At 36.5% G+C, this 23626-nt stretch overlaps 4 protein-coding genes across 7 annotated transcripts; 2 read left to right on the forward strand and 2 right to left on the reverse strand.

The window, feature by feature from the left end:
• Positions 1-293: 293 nt before the first annotated feature.
• LOC111434291 (transmembrane protein 56-like) lies at positions 294-6807 on the reverse strand. 2 transcript variants are annotated; one of them, XM_023071704.1, is made up of 9 exons: positions 6414-6807; positions 4834-5054; positions 4614-4702; positions 4385-4523; positions 2293-2367; positions 2098-2219; positions 1929-2004; positions 1664-1723; positions 294-765 (listed from the first exon to the last, which is right to left on the reverse strand). In XM_023071704.1, the coding sequence occupies exons 2-9, from the start codon at positions 4969-4971 to the stop codon at positions 640-642; spliced, it is 825 nt and encodes a 274-aa protein (XP_022927472.1). In that variant the 5' UTR covers positions 4972-5054; positions 6414-6807; the 3' UTR covers positions 294-639. The 2 variants fall into 2 exon arrangements, with proteins under 2 accessions (XP_022927472.1, XP_022927473.1); XM_023071705.1 differs by lacking the exon at positions 6414-6807 and adding an exon at positions 6169-6372.
• Positions 6808-9257: 2450 nt separating this feature from the next.
• LOC111434165 (transcription termination factor MTEF18, mitochondrial-like) lies at positions 9258-11676 on the forward strand. Its single transcript, XM_023071511.1, has one exon. The coding sequence runs from the start codon at positions 9636-9638 to the stop codon at positions 11418-11420; it is 1785 nt and encodes a 594-aa protein (XP_022927279.1). The 5' UTR covers positions 9258-9635; the 3' UTR covers positions 11421-11676.
• Positions 11677-12069: 393 nt separating this feature from the next.
• Positions 12070-16508, reverse strand: LOC111434166 (regulatory protein NPR3). Of its 2 annotated transcripts, XM_023071513.1 has the most exons (5): positions 16163-16508; positions 15127-15744; positions 12885-13632; positions 12594-12791; positions 12070-12505 (listed from the first exon to the last, which is right to left on the reverse strand). In XM_023071513.1, exons 2-5 carry the CDS (start codon positions 15664-15666, stop codon positions 12237-12239), a joined length of 1755 nt encoding a protein of 584 aa, XP_022927281.1. In that variant the 5' UTR covers positions 15667-15744; positions 16163-16508; the 3' UTR covers positions 12070-12236. The 2 variants fall into 2 exon arrangements, with proteins under 2 accessions (XP_022927281.1, XP_022927280.1); XM_023071512.1 differs by having other exon boundaries at positions 15127-16508.
• A 3558-nt stretch (positions 16509-20066) lies between these two features.
• Positions 20067-23600, forward strand: LOC111434366 (putative E3 ubiquitin-protein ligase LIN-2). Of its 2 annotated transcripts, none has more exons than XM_023071809.1 (7): positions 20067-21104; positions 21200-21263; positions 21346-22187; positions 22267-22414; positions 22486-22740; positions 22842-23151; positions 23241-23600. In XM_023071809.1, exons 1-7 carry the CDS (start codon positions 20110-20112, stop codon positions 23411-23413), a joined length of 2787 nt encoding a protein of 928 aa, XP_022927577.1. In that variant the 5' UTR covers positions 20067-20109; the 3' UTR covers positions 23414-23600. The 2 variants fall into 2 exon arrangements, with proteins under 2 accessions (XP_022927577.1, XP_022927578.1); XM_023071810.1 differs by having other exon boundaries at positions 22270-22414.
• The last annotated feature ends 26 nt before the right edge of the window (positions 23601-23626 follow it).

A 23626-nucleotide genomic window follows, 5' to 3' on the forward strand; every position in this document is an offset into this window, starting at 1 on the left:
AGATGCATAAACTTAAACAGAAGGTAGCCTTTCCAGCTACTGAGCATGAAATTGTAGAACAGTTCAGGAAATTCCAGCTTATTCATAGCAGATCTGTCAAACCTAGAGATTCCTAAAGTGTTTGAGCTGCCATTGAACTCTTCAAAGTTCTTATATGGTTTGAACTGTTCTAAACAGCCATAGAATTGGGTGGTAGCCCTCTCCATGAGTACTCACCAAGCTCAAAAGCTATACAGACATCTCAACAGCAGAGTTTAAACAAATTACTTGGAGGTTCCATTAACCACAGAAAATGTTGCAGAAAAGTAAAACAATGCCCGAGATCGTGAAGGGACGACAACGAAGAGATCCAAAGTCATAAGCATAACTGAATACAGAGAAAATTTGGTGTAGTATCATCACCTTTCTTCTTCAAATAAAAGGAAAAAAGAACTATACAGAAAAATGAATTGGTACACATATCTGACATGATGGAAAAGACACTAACTGTCAACAAGTTTTTAAGTTATTTTGAGCCATTTACAACACACTACATACCATCAAATTCCTTTTTCTCCTCAACCCATATGTAGATGATGTTAAGAAATAGAGCAAGAGAGTGAAGAGGAAGAGATTTGAACTCGAAGACTAGGTTTCTTATCACCTCTTTGATATCGTTTTCATTAAGCCCTTGCCGATCTTTCCGAACCACATCAAGTTCATCATACCAAGCACGGTTGGCACTCCGAATACCAAAAGGTATCCGATTGCATGCATCTTAATTACCTGCAGAAAAAGATTATTCAGTCAGGTGGCATATAGAATTATATACTTCATGCTTCCAGTCTATTGAATATCGTGACTATCATTGTGAGATCCCACATCGGTTGAGGAGGATAATGAAGCATTCTTTATAAGAGTGTGAAAACCTCTCCCTAGCAAACGCGTTTTAAAACCTTAAGGGGAAGCCTAGAAGGAAAAACTCAAAAAAGACAATATCTGTTAGCGGTGGGCTTGGGCCATTACAAATGGTATCAAAGCCAGACACCAGGCGATGTGACAGCGAGGAGGCTGGGCGCCAAAGGGGGGCGGACACGAGGTGGTGTGCCAGCAAGGAAGTTGGGTCCTGAAGGGGGGCAGATTAGGAGGTCCCACATTGATTGGAGAAGGGAACGAGTGTCAGCGAGGACACAAGATCCGAAGGGATGTGGATTGTGAGATCCCACATCGGTTGGGGAGGAGAACAAAGCATTCTTTATAAGAGTGGAAACCTCTCTCTAGTAGACACGTTTTAAAATCTTGAGGGGAAACCTGGAAAGGAAAGCTCAAAGAGGAGACTATCTGTAGCGGTGTGGGAATCAGATACATATTTGTGACAGAGTTGAATGGGAAAGTTAAAACTTGAGGGGTTTTCAAGGAGGATTTAGTACAAGGAAAGAGAACAGAATGTGATAACGAATTGAAATGGTGAGGATTCCTCTATTCAAACTTCAATAACCAGTAAATAACTCAACAAACGAAGCAAAGATTAAACACATGCCATTCTGAGAGGCAGAGCAAAATCAAAAAAAGGTTGAAACATCTTGTACTTATTTTACAACTAAAAGAACAAAGCTATAAGCACTGAAAAATTCCTGTTAACCAGTACAAATTGCATGGAAATGCACAATTGATCTTAAAATACCTGATCATAGTGCAGGTAAACATGATAGAATGTGTAACCAAACAGCAGTATGCGAGCAACCTGTTTTAAACGCCCATCAGCAAGCATGTAATCATCGATACAGATACAAGAAAATCTAATCATAATATAAGATTTAGGATAGTACTACATGCTGTGGTAGTCTACGTTCGGTTAAGTTAAATCAGATTCGTTTGGATCATTTAGCACGCCTTCAAACTACAGACATTCGTGCTCGGAACAGGATGGGATTCAGATAATAACTCACCAGCCATGCAAAAAATATTACAACGCCATTAATCAGGTATGCACAGGACCTCTTCATACCAGCTGTGTCAAGATACCTTCAAAGAACATGAAACAGCCCCATCGGAATTCAAGGAAACGACTTATGGCAGAACTTAAAATAAAAAGTCAATACCATAATGAAAACCTACCATCTCATATTAATCTCAGGAGTCGTAATCTCCGAAATGAGGACCATGTACGTGTAGAGTTGCCCTTCTCCAGAAAAAACAGAATATGCTACTGCTAGTCCAGAAAGAGAGTGGTGGACCACCTATCATCAAAGTTTGGTAATTACGCACTACTCTTATCAAATTCGAAGGCCTATCAGCAGAGAAGGTACTTACATACTCCATCCCACCTAAAGAAGGATACAGCCAAACAATCAATCCAAGATCAGCCAAGAAGTATCCAACTGAAATCTGAAAAAAAAATTGTAAAAACTTGAAATTTTAGTTAAGATTTAAGAAAAATTCAAGGCAAACAGAATAGAAGTTCAAGTGCCTAGAAAGGCTGCCAAGCAGTCCCGGAGTGCTAAGAAGGTCTATCATAGACATAATCCTTGAATCAGAAACAGAAAATCAAACAATGCTCCCAGTTTGAACTCAGTGGTTCATGTTCATAAAAGGGTATTGAAGCAGGAATATGCTTACAAAGCAGTCCAATCCATGTAAGATAATCTTGGGTTAGAAATGAAAATGAATGTAAATATTAAAAGATACTTGAAGTTATGTGAGATCCCACGTCACATCGATTGGAGAGGAGAACGAAGCATATTGCTTATAAAGGTGTGGAAACCTCTCCATACTAGACGCATTTTAAAACCTAGAGGGAAAGCCCAAAGAGGACAATATCTTCTAGCGGTAGGCTTGAGTTGTTACAAATGGTATCGGAGCCAGACACCGGGTGGTGTGCCAACAAGGACTCTGGACCCAATAGGGGTGGATTGTGAGATCCGACATCGGTTGGAAAGGAGAACGAAGCATTGCTTATAAAGGTGTGGCATTTTAAAACCTTGAAGGGAAGCCCGAAAGGGAAAGCCCAAAGAGGACAATATCTGCTAGCGGTGGGTGTGGGCTGTTACAAATGATATCAGAGCTAAACACCGGGTGGGTGGTGTGCCAGCGAGGACTCTATGGCCCCAAGAGGGGTGGATTGTGAGATCCCACCTCAGTTGGAGAGGAGAACGAAGCATTGCTGATAAAGATGTGGAAATCTCTCCAGACGCGTGTTAAAGCCTTGAGGGGAAGTTCGGAAGGGAAAGCCCAAAGAAGACAATATCTGCTAGCGGTGGGCTTAGTTCATGCCTTATAGAAGATTATATTTGGAGGAACACACATAGTAGAAGTCGATAGTTTCAGATATCAAAGCCAAGGCCTCAGGCTGAATGGGAGTCACAGACTAGTATTTTCACAAGGATTCGAGGAGGAAACTTGGCCAGACATCAATCCTCCCAGAACAGTAAAAGTGAAGCTCCGTCCATTTTTCCCAACACTTAAACCTTACATTCAAAATGGTAAGGTAAGGGTTGAGTGATAGCCTTAATTTCTGGGTGTGGGGTTTTCAGGAGTAATTTTTATGCGACAATCTTGAAGAGTGTGTGAGTGGTTGGAGATCTCCTCAAAGATTCATGATTGCTGTCTCTCATATTGAATACTCTGGACTGTACTTTGTAGCATTAGCTAGATCTCCGCAATAACAATCTTAAAGAAGCAAAGATCCAATATCGTTCTCATTCCATTAGCCAACACGTCACGAACCATTGTTTTGCAACCCTTTTGAATTGACAAGCTAATGCTATATTGAATAGCATGGTTGAACTGGATAGCATGGGCTGACTTATGGAAATAACACCTCCTTTCAGTTCCCAAAAAACTAACGCTCTTCCGGATTGTGCATGATTGGCCGCCTCCACCTTTTTTACATATTCACAACCCACCCTTGTTTTCATGCATTGATAAGTTCTCAGTTATAAAGAATGACAGTTTGGATGACTTAATACTATTTGTCCTGTATTTCGTGTTTTCCAACTCCAAGTAGCTATTGGGGTACCGCAAATTTCCGAGACCTTGCAAACGAACCAAGACAAAATTTCAAATAGTTTTTCCAGCCTGAGATAGTCTCAGGATGATGACATTTTCTTTCGGCTACTCCAGGTAAAACCGAAGTTCACGTCCATTTCAAGAATCAATGAACGTTGAAGTCTACTTGGTAACCTTAACCAAAAAAGATATAGGCTCAATTTCCTGAATTCAGCCTTGTCTTCAAGGTGAAAGTATGGTAATGGGTATCAATAGGCATTCAAAACTACCTGTGTGGCTAGCCAAACAACTGCTTAATATGTTCAGTGCTTCACTACTGAATATAGAGGAAAACAGGCTAAAAGAAATTTCAAAAGGTAGCTAACGTTCATTTAAGATGAGGTAATCGAAAGCTTACCCCCAATACGAAAGTAGACAACGTTGAACTTTGAAAGGTAACGAGGCCAGCATGACGCTGGTCAGAGAAGAGATCTGACCAGAAAACGAAGTACAATGACATAATTGAGATATAGATTGCATGAATAGTGGACATGCCGCTGCCAATTTTAGTTTGAGTATCAGTAATGGCCACAACAGCCCACTAAATATATTATGGAGGCAATGAACAATTAAAGATATGGACTCACCGGTTATTCCACTCGACTCGTTGGATTTTCGTAAGACCCAGATAACTCTTGAAGTAAAAATTACTAACTACTTGAGTAAGATCATAGACCTGCAAGAGGTAAAATAAAAAATTGGAAAGAGCAAATACTAAGGAAACGTGTCTGATTTGAAGAGAAGCATTAAATATGGGCACCATCGTTTCCTTCTAATATCCAGCATGAGGTACGAGAAGTTACGTACCAATTTACAAGCAAGTATGCCTCCAAGGACAGAGGTGTACGGGATCAAACGGTCTGCTAATAAGTAGTTCTCTACTAATGCATCAGCTTGACTTTGGTAAGATTTAATAGCCATTACGGTCTTCAAAGACATTGCCATTGTGTAGTTTGACTACATAACACTCGGCAGATCGCTGCCTTCGACTGAATTAACTATTTGCTCCCCGCTCCATGTTGTTATCCCTTCTTGACCAAATATGAAGTTAGTAAGAAAGAGATACAAGGGTTAGTGATAAAAACATCGGTGTATTAGTCGTGAGTGTCCACAAGGGACAATTAACGTCACAAAAGAATTTGGACTCAAGGCATCGAGAAGAGGACAATAACACAACATCGAAAATCCAGTCCACTACTTATTCCGTACCATAAAACTTTTCTACCAACTTCCCACAAAAAAAATGCTGTGCAGAAAACTCTAATTCGAGGCATTTAAGAGTGGAATGTAAAAAACACCATCCTAAAATCTACACAACTCTTGCTTTCCCATGCAGCCAACAGTCGTCAAAAGATACAAGTACCAAACACTAACAACTTCGCTTCGTCCCAAAATATACAAAAAAGCTTATAAATGGCATTCAAGCTGTAACAGCCCAAGCCCACCACTAGCAGATTTTGTCCGCTTTGGCCCATTACGTATCATCATCAGCCTCACGGTTTTAAAACACGTCTTCTAGGGAGAGGTTTCCACCTCCTTATCAGGAATGATTCGTTCCCTTCTCCAACCGACGTGGGATCTCACAATCCATCCCCTTTGGGGGCCCAAAGTTCTCGCTGGCACACCGCCCGATATCTGACTCTAATACCATCTATAACAACCCAAACTCACCACTAGCAGATATTGTCCGCTATGGCCCATTACGTATCACCATCAGCCTCACGGTTCTAAAACGCATCTTCTAGGGAGAGGTTTCCACACCCTTATAAGGAATGTTTTGTTCCCTCTTCAACAGAAGACGTAGGATCTCACACAAGCCATTGCCCTACAACTACTAGTGTAATACCAAAAGTTAAAACAGAATTCAAAAATGATACGATCATAGAGACAGAGCAGCCTTCTACAATGGACAATCTTAACAAACAGCACATCCAATTTATTCTTTTCATATACGTTCCAGCAATCTTTTTGAACACTATGAACTCAAATATAAAGACTCGAACAGGAACCAACCACACCAAAAGCAAGAAACAGCAAATTAGAAGAAGAAAAAAATGCACAGCCCAATAACGCATTGAAGATCAAATGTTCCAGTAAGACAGATTCCAAAAGAAGACTGACTAAAAGAGAAATGATACTCACTCATTGAATTAAACAAACTGCAAGAGGACTCAATTTCCAGAACAAAACCCCCAAAACGCTAAATAAGAACACTTCCAGACAAGCTTAAAGATCGGATGGTAGGACTTACAGCAAGCACACAAAATCACCCGTAAACAAAGGACAGATACCATCAAATAAAGGATCAAAATGCAGATGGGTAACCCAGAAAAACGGAAGAAACGAGTCAAATCACCGCCAAAACAAATAACAGAGAGAAACAATACCTCATAAATGAAGCCCCCAGATCACGAGGAGATGCCGAAGCGGTTTTTCCTCTTTGAAAGATAACAAAAAATAGGAACAAAACAAATTAAAACAATCTGTAAAGGAAATGCAACAGCCGACGGGTTCAAAGAACCGTGAAGTTCAATCAATGTGAAGCGTTAGGAATCTCCAACCGCAACCCAAAAAATCGAAGAGAAATTAGGAATTATAAGAGCGATAAGGGAAGTGGGTTTTGGTAATCAGCAATGGATTTGAGTATCCAGAGCTGGGATCGTCGTGTTCTTGTGGATTGAATCGAATTCTATCCGATCCTTGCAGTAGTAACCAAAGGAATATGATAACTTCGCGCCTTAGCCGACGATTTTCCCCTGTTCTTTTAGCGCCCTTCATTTATTACTTCAATTACATATAAAAATATTGAATCTTTTTGAGTTTTAGTCGGTGGGGGATTGAGGAAATATTAAATTATACTGCACTCTTAGTTGTGTTCCACCAATCACACTATCAAAGAATCTTTTATATATATATATATATATATATATATATATTATTTTTTGTCTAAGTCCTTAATATAAATTTATGGTTATTTTATTCAATGTCTGGTAATATTTAATTTAGTCTTGTTATTAATTATTCATTAACAATTCAACAAAAATTTAATTCATTTTAAATTTTAAATCGTACAATTTTTCGTAGTTCAATGAGTTAAAACGGAACGAGTCTCGGAATAAAATGAATTTTAAATTTTTTTTATTACGATAGGCATAGATAGCTCGAAATGTATCAAAAAAAATTATTTGTTTAGGTAAATATTTTCTTCAATCTACTTTTTATAGTAATTTTGGACCCATAAAAACATGTTTTAAAATAATGATTATAAAAATGACAAAACGAGTGTTCGTGGGTTGGATTGGATTGAGTTGAGACATTTTTTCTAGACTCAACTCAATTGTTCGAGATGTAAATTTTTCAACTGAACAACCCGATTCAGCCATAAACTTTTTGGGTTGGCTTGGTCCAGTCGTTTATTAAAATTATTGTTTTTAATAAAATTAAAATGTTAGTTCATAAAACATTTATTTAATTTTTTTTTAACGTAAATTTAAAAATTACCTTAGTAAAAATTATTTTTAAAAGTTATTAAAGAATAACTAATTAATAAATAGTCATAAATATATATAATTATATTGAAAATAAAATATATATTTTAAAATTAACAATAAATTTGAACGGTTTTCTCGTAAACAAACTCAATTTATATAATTTTTATTTATCTGAACCCATTCGAACTCAAATAAGTTCATAACTTAACATCAAATTTAAATTATAAATTAAATCGTTAATTTTAAATTTGTTTTTTAATTATGAGTCCGAGAAACTTATTTATTTTATTTATATCTTCTAAAAATAAAGGTTTGAGTAATAAAATAATGTGAAAATTAAATATTATCGAGTAATTAAGTGATGATTATTTTTCTTAATCAATAATATATCTTTATTGAAGTTGACCCTTCTAATTAAAGGCTTGCAAAATATATTAAATAAGCTCAGTAATTAATCTTAATCATGTGAAAATATCTTAATTTCTTGACTTTTAATTATTTAAAAAAAGATTAAGAGATCTTTTAAAATATTTATAAAAACGCTATCAAAGCTACCTAACTCAACTAACCCATTATGATAACGTTCATTTGGTTTACTGATAAGATAAGGAATCACTAGAAGGGGAGTAAGATTCGGATTACCTTGTTGATCGAATATCTCAAGGCAAGAATATTGTTTAAGATTCGAATCACTCTATAAGCAAGATCGATCATGTCTAGCTTCAATGATTCTTGTTGATCAAATATCTCAAGACAAGAACACTTGATTGAGATTCGAATCACTCCACAAGCAAGATTGATCATGTCGAGCTTGAATGATTCTATATGCAACTTAAACTACATCGAGATGCAAAGAAACTTAGTCATTGGCTAAAGAAAAGCACAAATGGTTCTTTTACTATATTTTCCAAGTCTGCTTACAAATACAACATACAAGCTAAAAAATGAAAGCTTGTAACATTCATACTTTAAAAAAATGTTGAATAAGAAATGAATTAGGTTCTAAACGACCGTAAACCGTGCTTGAAGTATTTTCACTTTTCAGTTCGATCAATATTTTTTTAGTAGATATTTGCATTGAATAATCCGCACATTTTATGGTCAGCAGCTAGTCATATAGAAGCCGGGAGGGCGGAACAGAGACGGAGTATTCGTACTTGACTGTCACCTATTTCATTCCTCATCTCCATCAATTTCTTCGTTTATTTTTACGAGGATCGGGGAGAGGACTCAGTGACATAATTTTTTTTTTCATGTTTGTAATTCTTTAAAAAAATAGGTATTTAACGTAGAATTATTATTTTTCAATATAAATTATTAGTTAATTTACTCGTGTTATTAGAAATTAGAGCTGAATCACCTTATAAACGATTTTAAAGTCGTTTTATCTGTATAAAATTTAATTAGGTTTAAAATATAAGGATATAAATATAGTGAGTGATTGTATTAAGTGAGGTCGGGATGGGGTGGAGAATTGGGCATAGACGGGGAATATATTTTTCAAATCCTCGTGTCCGTCCAATATATAACGGGGAGAAATCTCTCTCCACTCCTTTTTCTCATTCACCGTCTAAACAGAGAATCACAGCTTAGTTCGAGGTTGACCTCCACGTAGCTCGATAGTTTAAATTATTTAATCAATTTAGGTATGATTTTTTTTAAAAAAAATTTAATTTATATATAATTTTGGAATCACAATGAAGGGCAACCCATAAGAACAAAGTTGAGATTTTTACTATAAATACAGAGTTGTTTGTTGGCTCCGCCTTAAACCCTTTGATTAGGGTTTTATGGCACAGCGACGACGAACTGGAATTAGCTTCGAATACTGATCATTTGGGAACTGGAATGCTTCTCCCGATCCTTCCTCCTTGTTTGATTTTCCATTAAGCCGCATAAGCCTGTAAGCGATCAAGGTACGTCCACGATTCACTTCCGAAACACTGTTCTAAATTTCGAGGTTGTTCCTTAATGGGTATGATGCCGAAGCTTGAATCGCGATTGGCTCAGAGAAGTTGTTAGGCTGCCTTCACTTTTTATGTTGGTGATCGTTGTAATGGTATCTGGTTTCTGTTCATCTCTTGGATCTTTCTCACAGTCTCGTTTGGGATTCTAGCCATGCTAATTCTTCGATATCACAAACGGGTATTGAAATTTTCCAAAATGATTACCCAGCTCAATCACTTGCTGTTCTTTGCGCCTGTTCTATCTGAAAAAACCATTACTCAAGCTCATAATCCGTCTTTTTTTAGCTTTAAATCTCGATTGTTTTGCAATTATGGATTTGATAATCATCCCAGAGCGTCCCTTATAGAATCACCGCAATCGCCCACTACAAGTGGCCGAGTGTCTCGGTATGCAAGAACAGAGGCCCAGAAAGTTTTATTTGACTATCTGCATTGTACTAGGAGCCTCGGCTTTGCAGATGCTGAACATATAAGCAAGAACTCGCCTCATTTTCTTCAAAATTTGATCATGAAACTTGACAGCGAAAAAGATGTGGCTAGGTCTCTCAGAAAGTATCTTAGATACAATCCCATCAATGAATTTGAGCCATTCTTTGAAAGCCTGGGGCTACCCCCATCAGAGCTCCCCTTGTTTCTTCCACGACACTTGATGTTTTTGAGTGATGATCATCTTATGCTTGAAAACTTCCATGTTTTGTGCAATTATGGTATCCCGCGTAGCAAGATGGGCAAAATGTATAAGGAAGCAAGAGAAGTATTTGCTTATGATTATGGTCTATTAGCCTCAAAACTTAGAGCTTATGAGGATTTAGGTCTTGGAATGGGCACAGTTATTAAGCTTGTTAGTTGCTGCCCTTCACTTTTGATTGGTCAGATCAAAATGGAGTTCATCAAAGTTCTTGAGAAGCTAAGTAAATTAGGTATTGAAGAAGATTGGATTGGAGGATATATATCTCATAAAAGTACCTATAATTGGAATAGACTGGTTGACACTGTGGACTTTCTAGCTAAAGTAGGTTATACAGAGATACAGATGCACGATCTGTTTAAATCAAATCCCTCATTGCTGCTTGAAGATTCTGGGAAGAAAGTGTATGTATTATTCGGTCGATTAGTCAAGTTGGGTCTTAAGATGAACGAAGCTTATTCGATTTATAAACAAAACCCTGTAATTTTGTCTGGGAAGTATGTTAAAAACATTCTGAGAGCAGTAGATTTTCTCTTTGATATCGGGTTGGGAACAGAGGACATTGCAGGTATAGTATCTCATCAAATTCTGTTACTTGGTTCGTGTACTCTCAAAGGGCCGAAAACTGTCTGTAAAGAACTAAAAGTTGGAAAAGAAGGTTTATGTCTGATCATTCGAGACGACCCGTCGAAGCTGTTTGCCTTGGCTTCCAAATCAAAGCTAAAAAGCAGTGAACAGGCTTCTTGCCAAAACCCCGCCAAACAGATGGAGAAGACTACATTCCTGCTGAAGTTGGGATACGTCGAAAACTCAGATGAGTTGGCAAAGGCGTCGAAACAGTTTCGGGGTCGGGGAGATCAATTACAGGAGAGATTTGATTGCCTGGTAAATGCTGGTTTGGACTGTCATGTGGTGACAAATATAGTCAGACATGCGCCCATGGTTCTAAACCAGAGCAAAGATGTAATCCAAGAGAAGATTGATTGCTTAAGAAACTGTTTAGGTTACCCCTTGCATACAATAGCGGCATTCCCAGTTTATTTATGTTACAAAATGGAGAGAATAAACACAAGATTTTCAATGTATAGATGGTTAAGGGATAAGGGTGCTGCAAAACCCAACTTATCATTGAGCACTGTCTTGGCTTGTTCTGATGCAAGATTTGTAAAATATTTTGTGGATGTTCATCCAGAAGGCCCCTCCATGTGGGAAAGTTGTAAAAAACATGGTCTCCATAATCATAGTTAAACCTTGCCATCTAATTTTAGTTCTTCTATATGTTTGCCCACAAAATAGCGTTTTTCTTTGGATGACAATTCCCAATATACGGGTCTTTTGCTGTTCAACTGGTATGTAATTTCTTCTTCTTTTAATGCTCGCATAGATTTAGATTCAAGTTTTGTTAGCACACAACGAACATAGAGGGGAAAGAGCTGATGCCTTATATTGTGAATTATGTTCGTGTTGACATTATTCAAATTTTTATATTTGTTTTTCATAGTGATAGTTGAACCTCTTTTATCTGGATGACTTTTCCACCCTGGTTCAATAACTTGACAAGAAGGAAAAGGTACTAATGTGGATGAACTTTGTGAAGAATGGTTCATAATTCTAAGTTCTTGGCCGAGTTGGGTCTAATGGGAGAAAGTAATATCGAAAGGTTTTAATCATGCTAGTCCGATGAATGGAAGAACATAATCTACATTTCATTGTCTTCGTTGGTACGAGCTTGTTATCTTGAAGGCCTTTGCACCAGCCAGGGTGTATAGGGGGAGAAATTCTCTTTCTAATCCTCGAGTATCATGGATTCAGGGCTTTGAGGAAGGCTAATTGAAGAAGGGAAAGCTGCTCAAAAGCCTCAAACCAACCTTGAGTAACAATTATTCAAGGATATCAATTGCTAAACATTCCAACATTAAGATTTTCTTATTTATTCTTAATGCAGGGGAAGAATTAGAGTCTTTGCCTCCCTAGTTTACTCATTGTACAAAGGGCAAAACTTTCAATGCATTAAGATCAAGGTTGCATTTCTTTCAGTTTATTCTACTTAAATACATAATGGCTTTACTGTGTCCTGACCTTGTAGGGGTTGGCATCATCCTTCAATGATGTTGAGGACGACGATGGAGACAACCCAGATCGGTTAATCTTTGCAGCTTTATCTTTATCAAATGCCTTCTGAACATCGTTTTTAAGCTCCCTGAAACGCTTCCGCTTAATCCGTTGCTCCTCAGCAGTGCCATTCTCAAGGTAAAATAGATCAGGAAGGCCATCTCCCATGAACTTATCCAGTGCTTCTGAGCAGTTAGGAAAGTAGCGTCTACCCGTTTCCACTGCCACCAAGAATGTTAGTTTACATGAGATTTAGCAGCTACAAATTTCAATTAACAAAAAACGAAAGGGTGAGATAGCAGCAATAACCTGTTTTCAAAAGGGCCTGCATTCTGGAAAGAAATCTCTTGTTCTGCACACTTGGTGTTTCATTTAAATCAACTTCCCTCAGATTCTTATTTGAACCTTTGGGCATAGAAAGACCAACAAACTCAGAAGTTGTATCAACATTTGCAATGTCCATAGCTACCCTGGCCTCCGATGGGAAGAGTAGTCGTGCAAATGCTACTGCATTAGTACATAACGATCATACGAATGAGTATACGATATCGATTCCGGGGTGCATCAAAATTGATTAAATATTCTTGTGTAAAACATTACCTCTGTTTTCCAGGTAAATTAACTTCATGTGCACATCATCAGCCATCGTCAAGGAAAGAATGGATGAATCTGAAGTTGGAATCCTCCACATTTCTCTCTCTAAAATGTCAATGCACAAACGGTCTTTGTTTGCTTCCTGCCCTTTCTCTGTTTTAGCATAATAATCTTTTGGTCTTGTTAACCTTTGACAGATATTTGCAGCAGTCCGACCATCCAGGGTCAATTCAAATGCTCGAGCTCCCTTGTTAAGAAGCGATATTATCACAGACGGATCCTTACGCATAGCAGCAAGATGGAGGACAGTATAACCACGTGAATTTCGGAGGTTTACATCAGCTAAATCCAAATTAAGAACCTCAGATAGAGTCTTGGGATCGCAGTACGCTGCAGCGTAATGCAAGGCGTTGGCTTCATCCAGTGTTACATCTGATTCAGATAAAAGAAGTTTCAAGAGTTCAACATCATCTGAATCTAATGCCTGGCATATTCTCTTGATTCTCTTATCAAGAGGACTATCAGGAACAAGACTTTGCTCATCATCACTCTGAAGCTTAAGCCGAACCATTTTAATGCTTTCAGCAACCTCATATGGAAGTCCTTTCTCGAGAGAAACACAATCGAGATCAGATCGAGCTATTCTGTCAATGCATTGAGTGACAAGAGGGCTCAATTGGCAGCGGAAAGCTACCACTAGGATTTGGATGACATTTTCCACTAAAGTCTTCACAACATAGTTAGATAGGTGTCGCTGCACATATGTACAGTATCAGATGACAGTAGTTTTCCTTTTTATGTGTATTATTAACATATATGTAATGCAGTTTGATACCAATAAATAGATGTTGTACGAACTAACGTTTACCAAAAACAAAACTTTGAATAAATGACCCGAACAAGTCGAACCAACCGAACTCAGAAAATTATGGTTGGGTTAGATTCATTATTTAATAAAGGTTGTTTAGGCTGAAAAACTTTACAATCTAAACAATTGGGTTGGATCTAAAAAATGTCTCAACTCGATCCAACCCAACTCACGTTCATCTCTAAAAAAGGAAGGTAACACATGCTTTTGGGGAGTAAGGTAAAATGTTTTTTCAGCTGATAATCCAATTCTAAAAGTACAAGAGCTTCTCTAGTGATACGATAGCTCAACCGACGCAGTAATATTTACAATAATAGATGGTTCATGTATAATTTATACTCTACGATCGAATAAAAACCACTGTCGAACTTCCTAAGCCAAGTCCAGGGTTGAAAGTAGGATCTTGACTTTGAGTAAACATTTTTAAGAAACAATTCTGTAGATGATATATAAATACAATAGTGGGGGAGAAAGTGCAGCCCCAAGCCAAAGGAGATTACAAAAGCCTCTTTTAATTGCTAAAAAGTGCATTAAAACTGAAGTTATTGTAAGGAGGAAGGGAGATAAGTTGACACCAAGATAGAGCTACAAAATAAAGAGAAGCTAAGAAACGAAACTATCAAGGAAGTTCTCATAAGATAGAGCTACAAAAGAAAGAGAATCTAAGAAACTGTCATAGGATTTCTCCCTCGTGTTGACGATTTTAATGTTCCTTTCAAGCCACAAACTTCACAAAAATGGATTTTGTGAGATCCCGCGTTGGTCGGGGAGGAGAACGAAACATTCTTTATAAGGGTGTGGAAACCTCCCCTAACAGACGCGTTTTAAAAACCTTGAGGGGAAGCCAAAAGGAAAAACTCAAAGAGGACAATATCTCCTAGCACTGGGCATGGGTCGTTACAAATGGTATCAGAGTCAGACATCAGACTATGTGCCAACAAAGAGGCTGCACCCTAAAAGGGATTCGATTGGGGGGTCTCACATCGATGGGAGAAGAGAACAAGTGTCAGCGAGGACGTTGGACCCCGAAGGGGGGTGGATTGTGAGATCTCACATCAGTTGGAGAGGAGAACGAAACATTCTTTATAAGGGTGTGAAAACCTCTCCCTAGTAGACTCGTTTTAAAAACCTTGAGGGAAAGCCTAAAAGTGAAAGCCCAAAGAAGACAATATCGGCTAACGGTGGGCTTGAGCCCTTACAGATTTAGTTATAAACATAACCAACCAACAAAATTTGCCAATTCATGCAGTTATGTCAATTTTAATAACTTGTATAGTAACAGTGAAAGATCATATGAACATGAAGAACTATCAGCCAAACAGATTTGGTCAGTTCACTAAAAGTAGTAGAACTCTAAATCAAAATCCATTGATAACTGACCTGAAACAATGAAACCAGCTCTGGTATTTGAAATATAGAAGATGCATATGTCAATTGCACAGCAAAATCAATAGCAGGTCCACAAGCATCATGAGCACACGAACTGTCGACACAAGTCGACACATCTGCAGGAGATGGCTTCAACTTTCCAGTATACAAGTAACTCAACAATATCAAGAAGGCTTCATGTCCAACCTTGCCATAAGGCAACAACTCATTCATACAATACTGTGGTTTGCCATCTTTTATCGACGCTTTTTCTCGAAAAAGGTCATGGAAAAACCTACTCCTAGCAGCCAAAATACAACGGTGAATACCGACAGGAACACCCTCAACTACAATATCCGCATCAGTATAATCACAACCATCATCAATCAAAAGCTGAGCCAAATTAGAGCTAAGCTTATTTAAACTGATCACTTCAAGACTAGGCACTGGATCAGAGACAGAAGAAGTGGACATGTTACAACTCTGTGACCCATTTGTATATGAAGATGAAGTGAAGCTCAAAGATGATGATGGTTCATGTGAATCAGCCATCAAACTTGGGAAGAACAAAACACTTGAGCTCTAAGCTTGTAACTAGTCAATTCTAGAGAGAGCAAGAACGATCCGATGCTGAATTTGAGAAACAAACGAAGCTAGAGCAATACGTAATTCCAAAACAGGACAACAAGGAACTGATCATAAAGAATTCATTCAAACTACATGAACAGAGCCCCTTCAAAGAAATCGGCATTCAAGTAATTCAAATCAAAACCCTAAGAACTGAGAGTACATAAAATTCCAAATCGCAACGAATTCAGCATCGAACTAAGCTTAGAATGTACAATCGAAGCCCTGGTTGGATACAACATTCGAAAGCAGAAATGGGTCAAAGAGAGAAACAAAAGAACTGGTCCATGGAATCTTTGGGAACATCAAATGCCCACTTCCAAAAGGGAATCAATCAAACAAAGAAAGACCCAAAAACCACAAGCGAAACAAAGAATTGCCCAAGTGAAAATCGAGACGAACAAAGCAAAATTAGGGATACCCTAACGAGGAAGCAACAGAAATCAAAAAGCAAACCCAGAAGTGGCGGCAACCAGGAGTTTGTTCGTCGCTTTCAGGAACCCAAAAAGCTAGGACTCCTTTCTATGGAGCAGAAATGGGGAATTGAAGAGAGAGAAAGGGAGAGGAAAATCGTGGGGACTGATTGGAAAAGGGAAAGAGAGGGAGATTAATGTGAGTACTGTTGGGGTAGCAGATGAAGTCGTTCCCATGACGAAAGGGATGGCGTCAATCTTCCAAGCTGTGCTGCACCTGCGTCCACAATGGCGTCACACCCTTACCCAACACACCCAATTCCAAATCTCCACCGGATGAACATCAAGACAATCTTAATCTGGGTCCACTCCCTAATTACAAAAAAAAATATATATTCCCAATTTCATCCGATCCATTTGTTCGTAAGAAGACCGTTGAAAAGAGATAGGTAGATGGTGCTCTCGAGATGGAATCTGTACATCACAAACATTCGTAGCTTTTTCTTATAGGCTGGCCATATACCGCCCCCACTGGATTAGGAATGCCAAGGAAGCCGTCTATTACACTATCCTTAAGCTGGTATAGCTTTAACACCAACTTCCATAGACAAGAAAAGAGGAACAAAAAATAATAATAATAAGCCAGAAACCTCGATGTTGATAAGTCTTGTGTAAGGTAGGTTTGGGTTCTCTTATTAGTAAATAGCGTCCGGGAGCAAAGACTTTTATATTTTTTTATTTTCTTAATAGACATACATAAACTATCACCAAATCAATTTGAGTATAGTTCAATCAATAAATACAGTAATTATCAATTCAATCCCTATCCGATATTTATTGAATTCAACTTAATAATAAATACAAATAAGAACCCATCTTAAAAAAAACAATTTAATTAATGGAAACTTCGCTTGCATTTGGAAAAGTCAAAGTTACCAAAATTTTTAATTTATAATTTTGAAAATTTGGAGACGAAATAAATACAATATATATATATAATATAGAGAAATTATTTATAGTTTAATATATTAAAAAAGTTAGTAAATTTTTATTTAAAGAAAATTATAAATATTAAAAAATTAGAAATAATAATAAAATAAAAAGATATAGATGAAGTCATTGAAAAAGCTGACGTGTGCAGTTTTTGTTGACCGTTCACACTTGTCATGGACAATGCAATGCAACGTGTTAGCATTGGAAAAAGAAAAAAAAGGGGAGCGTGCAGTGCACGCGCAGTCTAAGAAATTACTCAGTCGTCTCCTATTAGAATTTTTTTTTGTTAATTTTTTAAAAAAATTCTTATAATTTTAAAGATTGAATTTTCCATGAAAAATTCATTCCTTTTTAGTTTTTTAAAGAAATTCAATTAAATTAATAAATAAAAAAAAATACAACTTTCAATTAAAAAAATCATGATTATAAAAAAAAGACTTAATTTTCATTGGTTTTAAAAAGATAGATTTAGGTTAAATTAAAAAAAATTCTCATCAAAGTCTGAATTTTGTTTTAATAAAAATTTATTTTTAAAATATTTAAAAAACCAGCTTTTTTTTTTTTTACTTATATTAAAAAAAACATCAATTTTTAATTATTATAATTGTTTTTCAAGTATAATATAATTTATTTTTACTTATATTAAAATTTTACATTTTTCGTCCATAAATTTGAACATTATTTTGAACGTTACTAATCCATAAAAGAAAAATAAACATTTAAACAATTTTTTTTTCATCTCTCAAATTTTTTATATTTATTAGGTAATTAATATTTTAAAAATATTTTCATAAGTGATACATACATACACTACCCTCTCATATAAAGTTATACTTGGGCCTGGACTTCTATTTAGAACACTTGGGCCTGGTTCGTTAATCAATACCCAACTAATTATGAGTTAGAATGCATCAATAACATCAAACATCGATTACTAATATTAAATATTCTTAATGTTCTAAAGAATTAGGGTAGATAAGGTTAGGTTGTAACTCTAATTTCGGTTGACCCAACCAAAAAAATGTCAACTCACGAACGGATTCAAATTTTTTGATATTTCAAAAATTCAATCCAACCCAAATCGAAAAAATCTTTATTGTTTGAGGGGAGTAATCCGAATTTATTGAATTCTCGAATCATATGAACATCTCCTACTTCATTATGTGTTGGGATTCGTAACTAGTGAACCTTAGATCAGGCACGGTAGATCTTGGAGATGAGAGACCTAGTTATATAGGTCATAGCTTTAGAATGTAGGACCCCTATTATGGTCCACCTTTGTGTTTATTTGAGGTTGTAGGGCACTCTCCCCTACAATCTAATGTTTGTGCAATTTTGGATGCACCTTTTGCAAATTAATAGATGCCTTTGCTTGTTTTGGTTGTAAACTATATTTAATAACGGTTTCGTTTTTTAGATTTTGAAATTTATGTTTAGTTTCTCTCATTTTATTTATTTTTCGGGATGTTTTTATTTGTAAGATCCCACATCGTTTGGAGAGAAGAACGAAACATTGTTATAAGAGTGTGAAAACATCTCCCTACTTGACGCATTTTAAAACTTTTAGGAAAGTCTAGGAAAAGCTCAAACAGAATAATATCTACTGGCAGTAAGCTTGGACTATTACAAATGATATCAGAGCCTACTATTACATCACCTATTTTAAAGTCAAATTCAAAAATAAAAAACAAAATCTTGATCGAATGATACCAATAAATAGCCGACCACTAACAAAAAAAAAATGAAACATGGTTCTACTGATAGATCGATGAGTTTTATTAATAAAGTTGATTATTTATGACTTAAAAAAATATAACTTATGAGTTTTTAAATTTAAAATATATATAAATGGTCATAATTTTTTTATTTTAGTATTTATTAAATTTTTAAACTTCAAAATTATCACGTAAAACTTCCAATTTTAAATTTTGTATCTAATGGTTTCTAATATATTTAATTAACAAATATATTAAATATAAAATTAAATATTGTATTAAATTGATTTATGAATTAAAAAAAGGTTAAATATGTGAAATCAATCTGGTAAAAAATCAAACTTTTAGATAGTTATTAGATAAAAAATATATATATATTTATTAAATAATACTTTTAAGTTTTAAAAAAAATTAAAATTTCAAATATTTATTTGATATTTTTTTAATAATATTTTATATTTTAACGATAAAATATTAATTATTATTTCAAATATTTACAGTTTGCGAATACTATAAATTAAAAAAAAGATAATGGAAAATGTCTAATACTCCAAAAATTAAATTAACATTTATAATATTTGAGAATTGTTTTTTTTTTGTCAGAATATGGACCTTAAATGTTATTATTATTATTATTAAAATTTCAAATATTTATTTGATATTTTTTTAATAATATTTTATATTTTAACGATAAAATATTAATTATTATTTCAAATATTTACGGTTTGCGAATACTATAAATTAAAAAAAAAAGATAATGGAAAATGTCCAATACTCCAAAAATTAAATTAACATTTATAATATTTGGGAATTGTTTTTTTGTCAGTGGACTTAAATGTTATTATTATTATTATTATATTATAACAAATATTCTATATAATGAGAAGTAATTTTATGCCACGTGGCAACACGTCACGATCTTGATGTATGAGTTGACGTGGATACCTTACTTCACTTACAAAATCATTTTGTCATTGCTCCACTTCAAGTCCACGTCACCTTTTCCATTTTCTTTTAATTATTTGCGAAAACAAAAATAATTTATTATTAAAAAAAAATGGATTTTTGTTTATTTTTCCAAATTCAATAGTGGGCCCAGTTAAACTTGTCATTAACGGTCATCAAATTGAACCGCCGGTTCGAACCATCCAGCCGGTCGAAATGGATTGGCCGATCGATTTCCTTCTCTTCTTCTCCTGCTTCAGTTTTCCACACCCAATTCTTCTTCTTCTTCAGCCTCCAAAAAAATGTCGTCTCTGAAAGAATTACTCACTCAAGAAGGACTCGAGGGCAGCGATTTCTCCAGAGCTCAAAAACACTCAGGCTCCAAAGCAAGAAGCAGGGCAGCCCCAAATGATTCTATAACATTGCCCATATACATATGCCACGACAAGAAAACCACCGATTCTTCAAAGAAAAAGGTTGAGAAATCTATTATGCGAGATGGGTCTTCGTTATATTCCTCGAATCGATTGGGTTCGATCTCGGAGACCTTGCTCTGTAAATCAATGGAGGCGCCTGCCATTGATGAAATCGCTATACGATCTGTGGTTTCGATTCTTAGTGGCTATGTGGGTCGGTACTCGAAGGACGATAAATTTAGAGAAATGGTGAGGAAAATCTGTAGTTCATGTTTGTTACGAAATGGGGGTATGGAGAGTGGGGTTTGTAGTAATTTTGAGATGGGTATGAAGAGTGTTGATAGATTGATTGAAGAACGACATGGAAATGAAAGGGAATTGAGAGTTAAAGCATCGAGGAATTCCTTAGGGTTTTTGAATATGGTGATTTCTTCGTTGAATTCCGCAAAGAAATCGAAAAATTGTGCTCAATCTCATCTCTCTGCTTGTGCTCACCTCTATTTAGCGACTGTTTACAAGATTGAAAAGAATGAGAAGGTTTCTGCTAAGCATGTTCTTCAAGTGTTCTCTGATTCCCCATTTTTTGCTCGGACCCATCTTCTGCCTGAGCTTTGGGAGCATTTTTTTCTTCCTCATCTCCTCCATTTGAAGGTTTGGTACAATCAGGAGCTGGAATTTATGTCCAATGACAGGAAAATCAAGGCGTTGAGTAAGCTCTACAATGATCATATGAACAGGGGAACTCTTAAATTTGCTTTGTATTATGAACAGCAGCTCAATGATGGAGCCAAAGCTCCTCATGTTCCTTTGGTGCCTTTACCTTCACATTCCATTAGAAGGGCATCGAGAAAATCGTTGGATTCTTCCAACAATAAGAATCTGTAAGTTCTTCAAGATTATGTTTCTTTGCATTATTTGATGAAGGTTTTTAATGCGTTTTTGTTATGTTTCATGGTTGTTTTGTTGATGATGATAGATATCATGCTGTTTTTGGTCCAAATCTTGACCAGCAATTAGCAGAAAAGATTGCTTCTGTTCATGTCTGTAACTCTTATCTCCATCTTCAAAATGGTATCATTTTGCTAGCTTCATTAAGAACATCTAAATGAACTGTTTCTGCAGGATGAACACCACGAGACTGTAAAAAAATCTGATTATTTTCGAAACTTAGACACAAACCATCTTCTTTCCAATGAGCTTTGCAAGGCCATAGCCACAATTTCCTCCTCGGATATCTTGAGTGAGTGCGAGATAGCCATTCGTGTCGTAACCAAAGCTTGGTTGGATGTCGATGGTGACACAACCATCGAGGTTGCCTTATCGACGCCCCCGTTCATCGAGGGAATGATGGAAGTCTTGTTAGCTTCCAATGATGATGAGATTTTAGAATTAGTGATATCAGTTTTAGCAGAACTTGCTGCAAGGAGTGAGGCTATTCGGTTAATGATATTGAACTCTGATCCACAGCTGCAAGTGTTTCTTAAACTCTTGAAGAGTAGCAGCCTTTTCCTTAAAGCATCCATTTTACTTTACTTATCAAAGCCACAAGCTAAACAGATGATTTCGGTCGAATGGTTACCGTTAGTTCTTAGAGTTTTGGAGTTCGGAGGGTCGCTACAGATGCTATTCTCGGTTCGGTGCGCACCATATGAAGCAGCGTTTTACCTTCTAGATCAACTCCTTAAAGGATTTGATGAAGATAGAAACTTAGAGAATGGTAGACACTTGATTGCTCTTGGTGGATTAAGCCTGCTGCTGAGAACGTTAGAGAACGGTGAGATTGAAGAAAGGAAGAACGCCATTTCGATGATTTCGTGCTGCATCCGAGCTGATGGAACCTGTCGAAACTACTTGGCTGAGAATCTGAACAAGGCTGCACTTCTTGAGCTTGTTGTTCATGAAAGCAACAAGAACTCTGATAGGTGTGGCCTGGCTTTACTTGTGGAGCTACTCTGCCTTAGCCGGTATGCAATGTTTTTTGTTCTTGCTTGCTTGGTTTCATGTTGAATTCATAGTAGCTCATCTTGAATCATTTAACAAAAGAAGAACAAGGATCACTAAACTTCTGGATGAACTTAAAGAACGATTGAATGGCTCGAGCATCATGAACATATTGTCGGTTGATCTTCACCGAGCTCGTCCCGAGGAGCAGCCTTTAGTTGCAACAATACTATTGCAGCTTGATCTCATGGTATTTCAGAGTTTTGATTACTTTTGACATATTTTGAATGGTTCCCACATGATGTTGCAGTCACATTGCAGGATGATCCACTCAATTGCTGCAGCATATTCAGAGAAGAAGCCATTGTGACGATCATAACCGCGTTGAACTCTCAAATATCTCGAGAAAAGACGTCGGAAAATCTCGCTAGAGCTCTCTTGATTTTGGGAGGTCGGTTTTCGTGTACTGGAGAACCATGTCCAGAAATTTGGCTTCTACAACAAGCAGGTTTCGAAGCGAACTCTGGGGATTCATCCTACAGCAGCAGGCATGTGTACGATGAGCTCGTGCAATTGGTAAGCTTCGTGTCGAATCTCGTAGATTCTGTTAACTTTACTCGACAACGATTCGTTTAGTAGTTAGATTCTCATTTGGTCTAAACACTTTAAATGATTAGTATGAAGAGGAAGAAGATCTGGTGAATTGGCAGCTGAAAGCATCAACTGTGTTCTTTAACCACGGACATAAGAGTTTATTATCTGCCCTTTCGACGGCGATGACGAACGGTATCCCACGTCTTGCGAAAGCAAGTCTTGTAACGGTTTCATGGATGAGTAGATACCTGTTCGTTATTAGAGATGAAAAGTTATGTTCGATGGCACCTTCGATTCTAGTACCGTCCTTGATAAAGTACTTGAATTACGACAAAGATGTCGAGGATCGAGTTCTTGCATCGTATTCATTGCTTAATCTCATCAAGTATACAGGTAAGAGTTCTTTTACTCTCTGCATTTTAAGTCAAAATATGAACTATATCTTCACTTTTCTTTTGTTTGCTTGGACAAACTGTGTATAGAATGCAAGCATATCTTCGGATTGTTCGATGAAGAAGCTCGAGATCATCTTGAAAATCTTTCTCTAGTGACATGGACAGCGAAGGAGCTAATCTCGATCGTTAAAAGCGGATCGATGCATCGGTATGATACCGAGCAAAAGAATTCAGACACTCAAAGAAGCACAAGAATGTAATTCACGTTCCTCTTCTTTTTCGCTATTCAATTGATTATTCCGTTTCGAGCTTTTACATGTAATATCTAGTTACATTTACGATCTCCTATCCTTTCGTAAATAAAGTGTAACGCGGACACCCCATTGTTCATGTTAAAAACATGAGTAAGTTTGAAATGCTATCAACGGGGAATGGGTTGTTTTGGAAGTAGTATGTAAAATTCCACATCGATT

Source organism: Cucurbita moschata, unplaced genomic scaffold (genome assembly GCF_002738365.1).
Source record: "Cucurbita moschata cultivar Rifu unplaced genomic scaffold, Cmos_1.0 Cmo_Scf00044, whole genome shotgun sequence".
In the NCBI taxonomy this organism is placed as follows: Eukaryota; Viridiplantae; Streptophyta; class Magnoliopsida; order Cucurbitales; family Cucurbitaceae; genus Cucurbita; species Cucurbita moschata.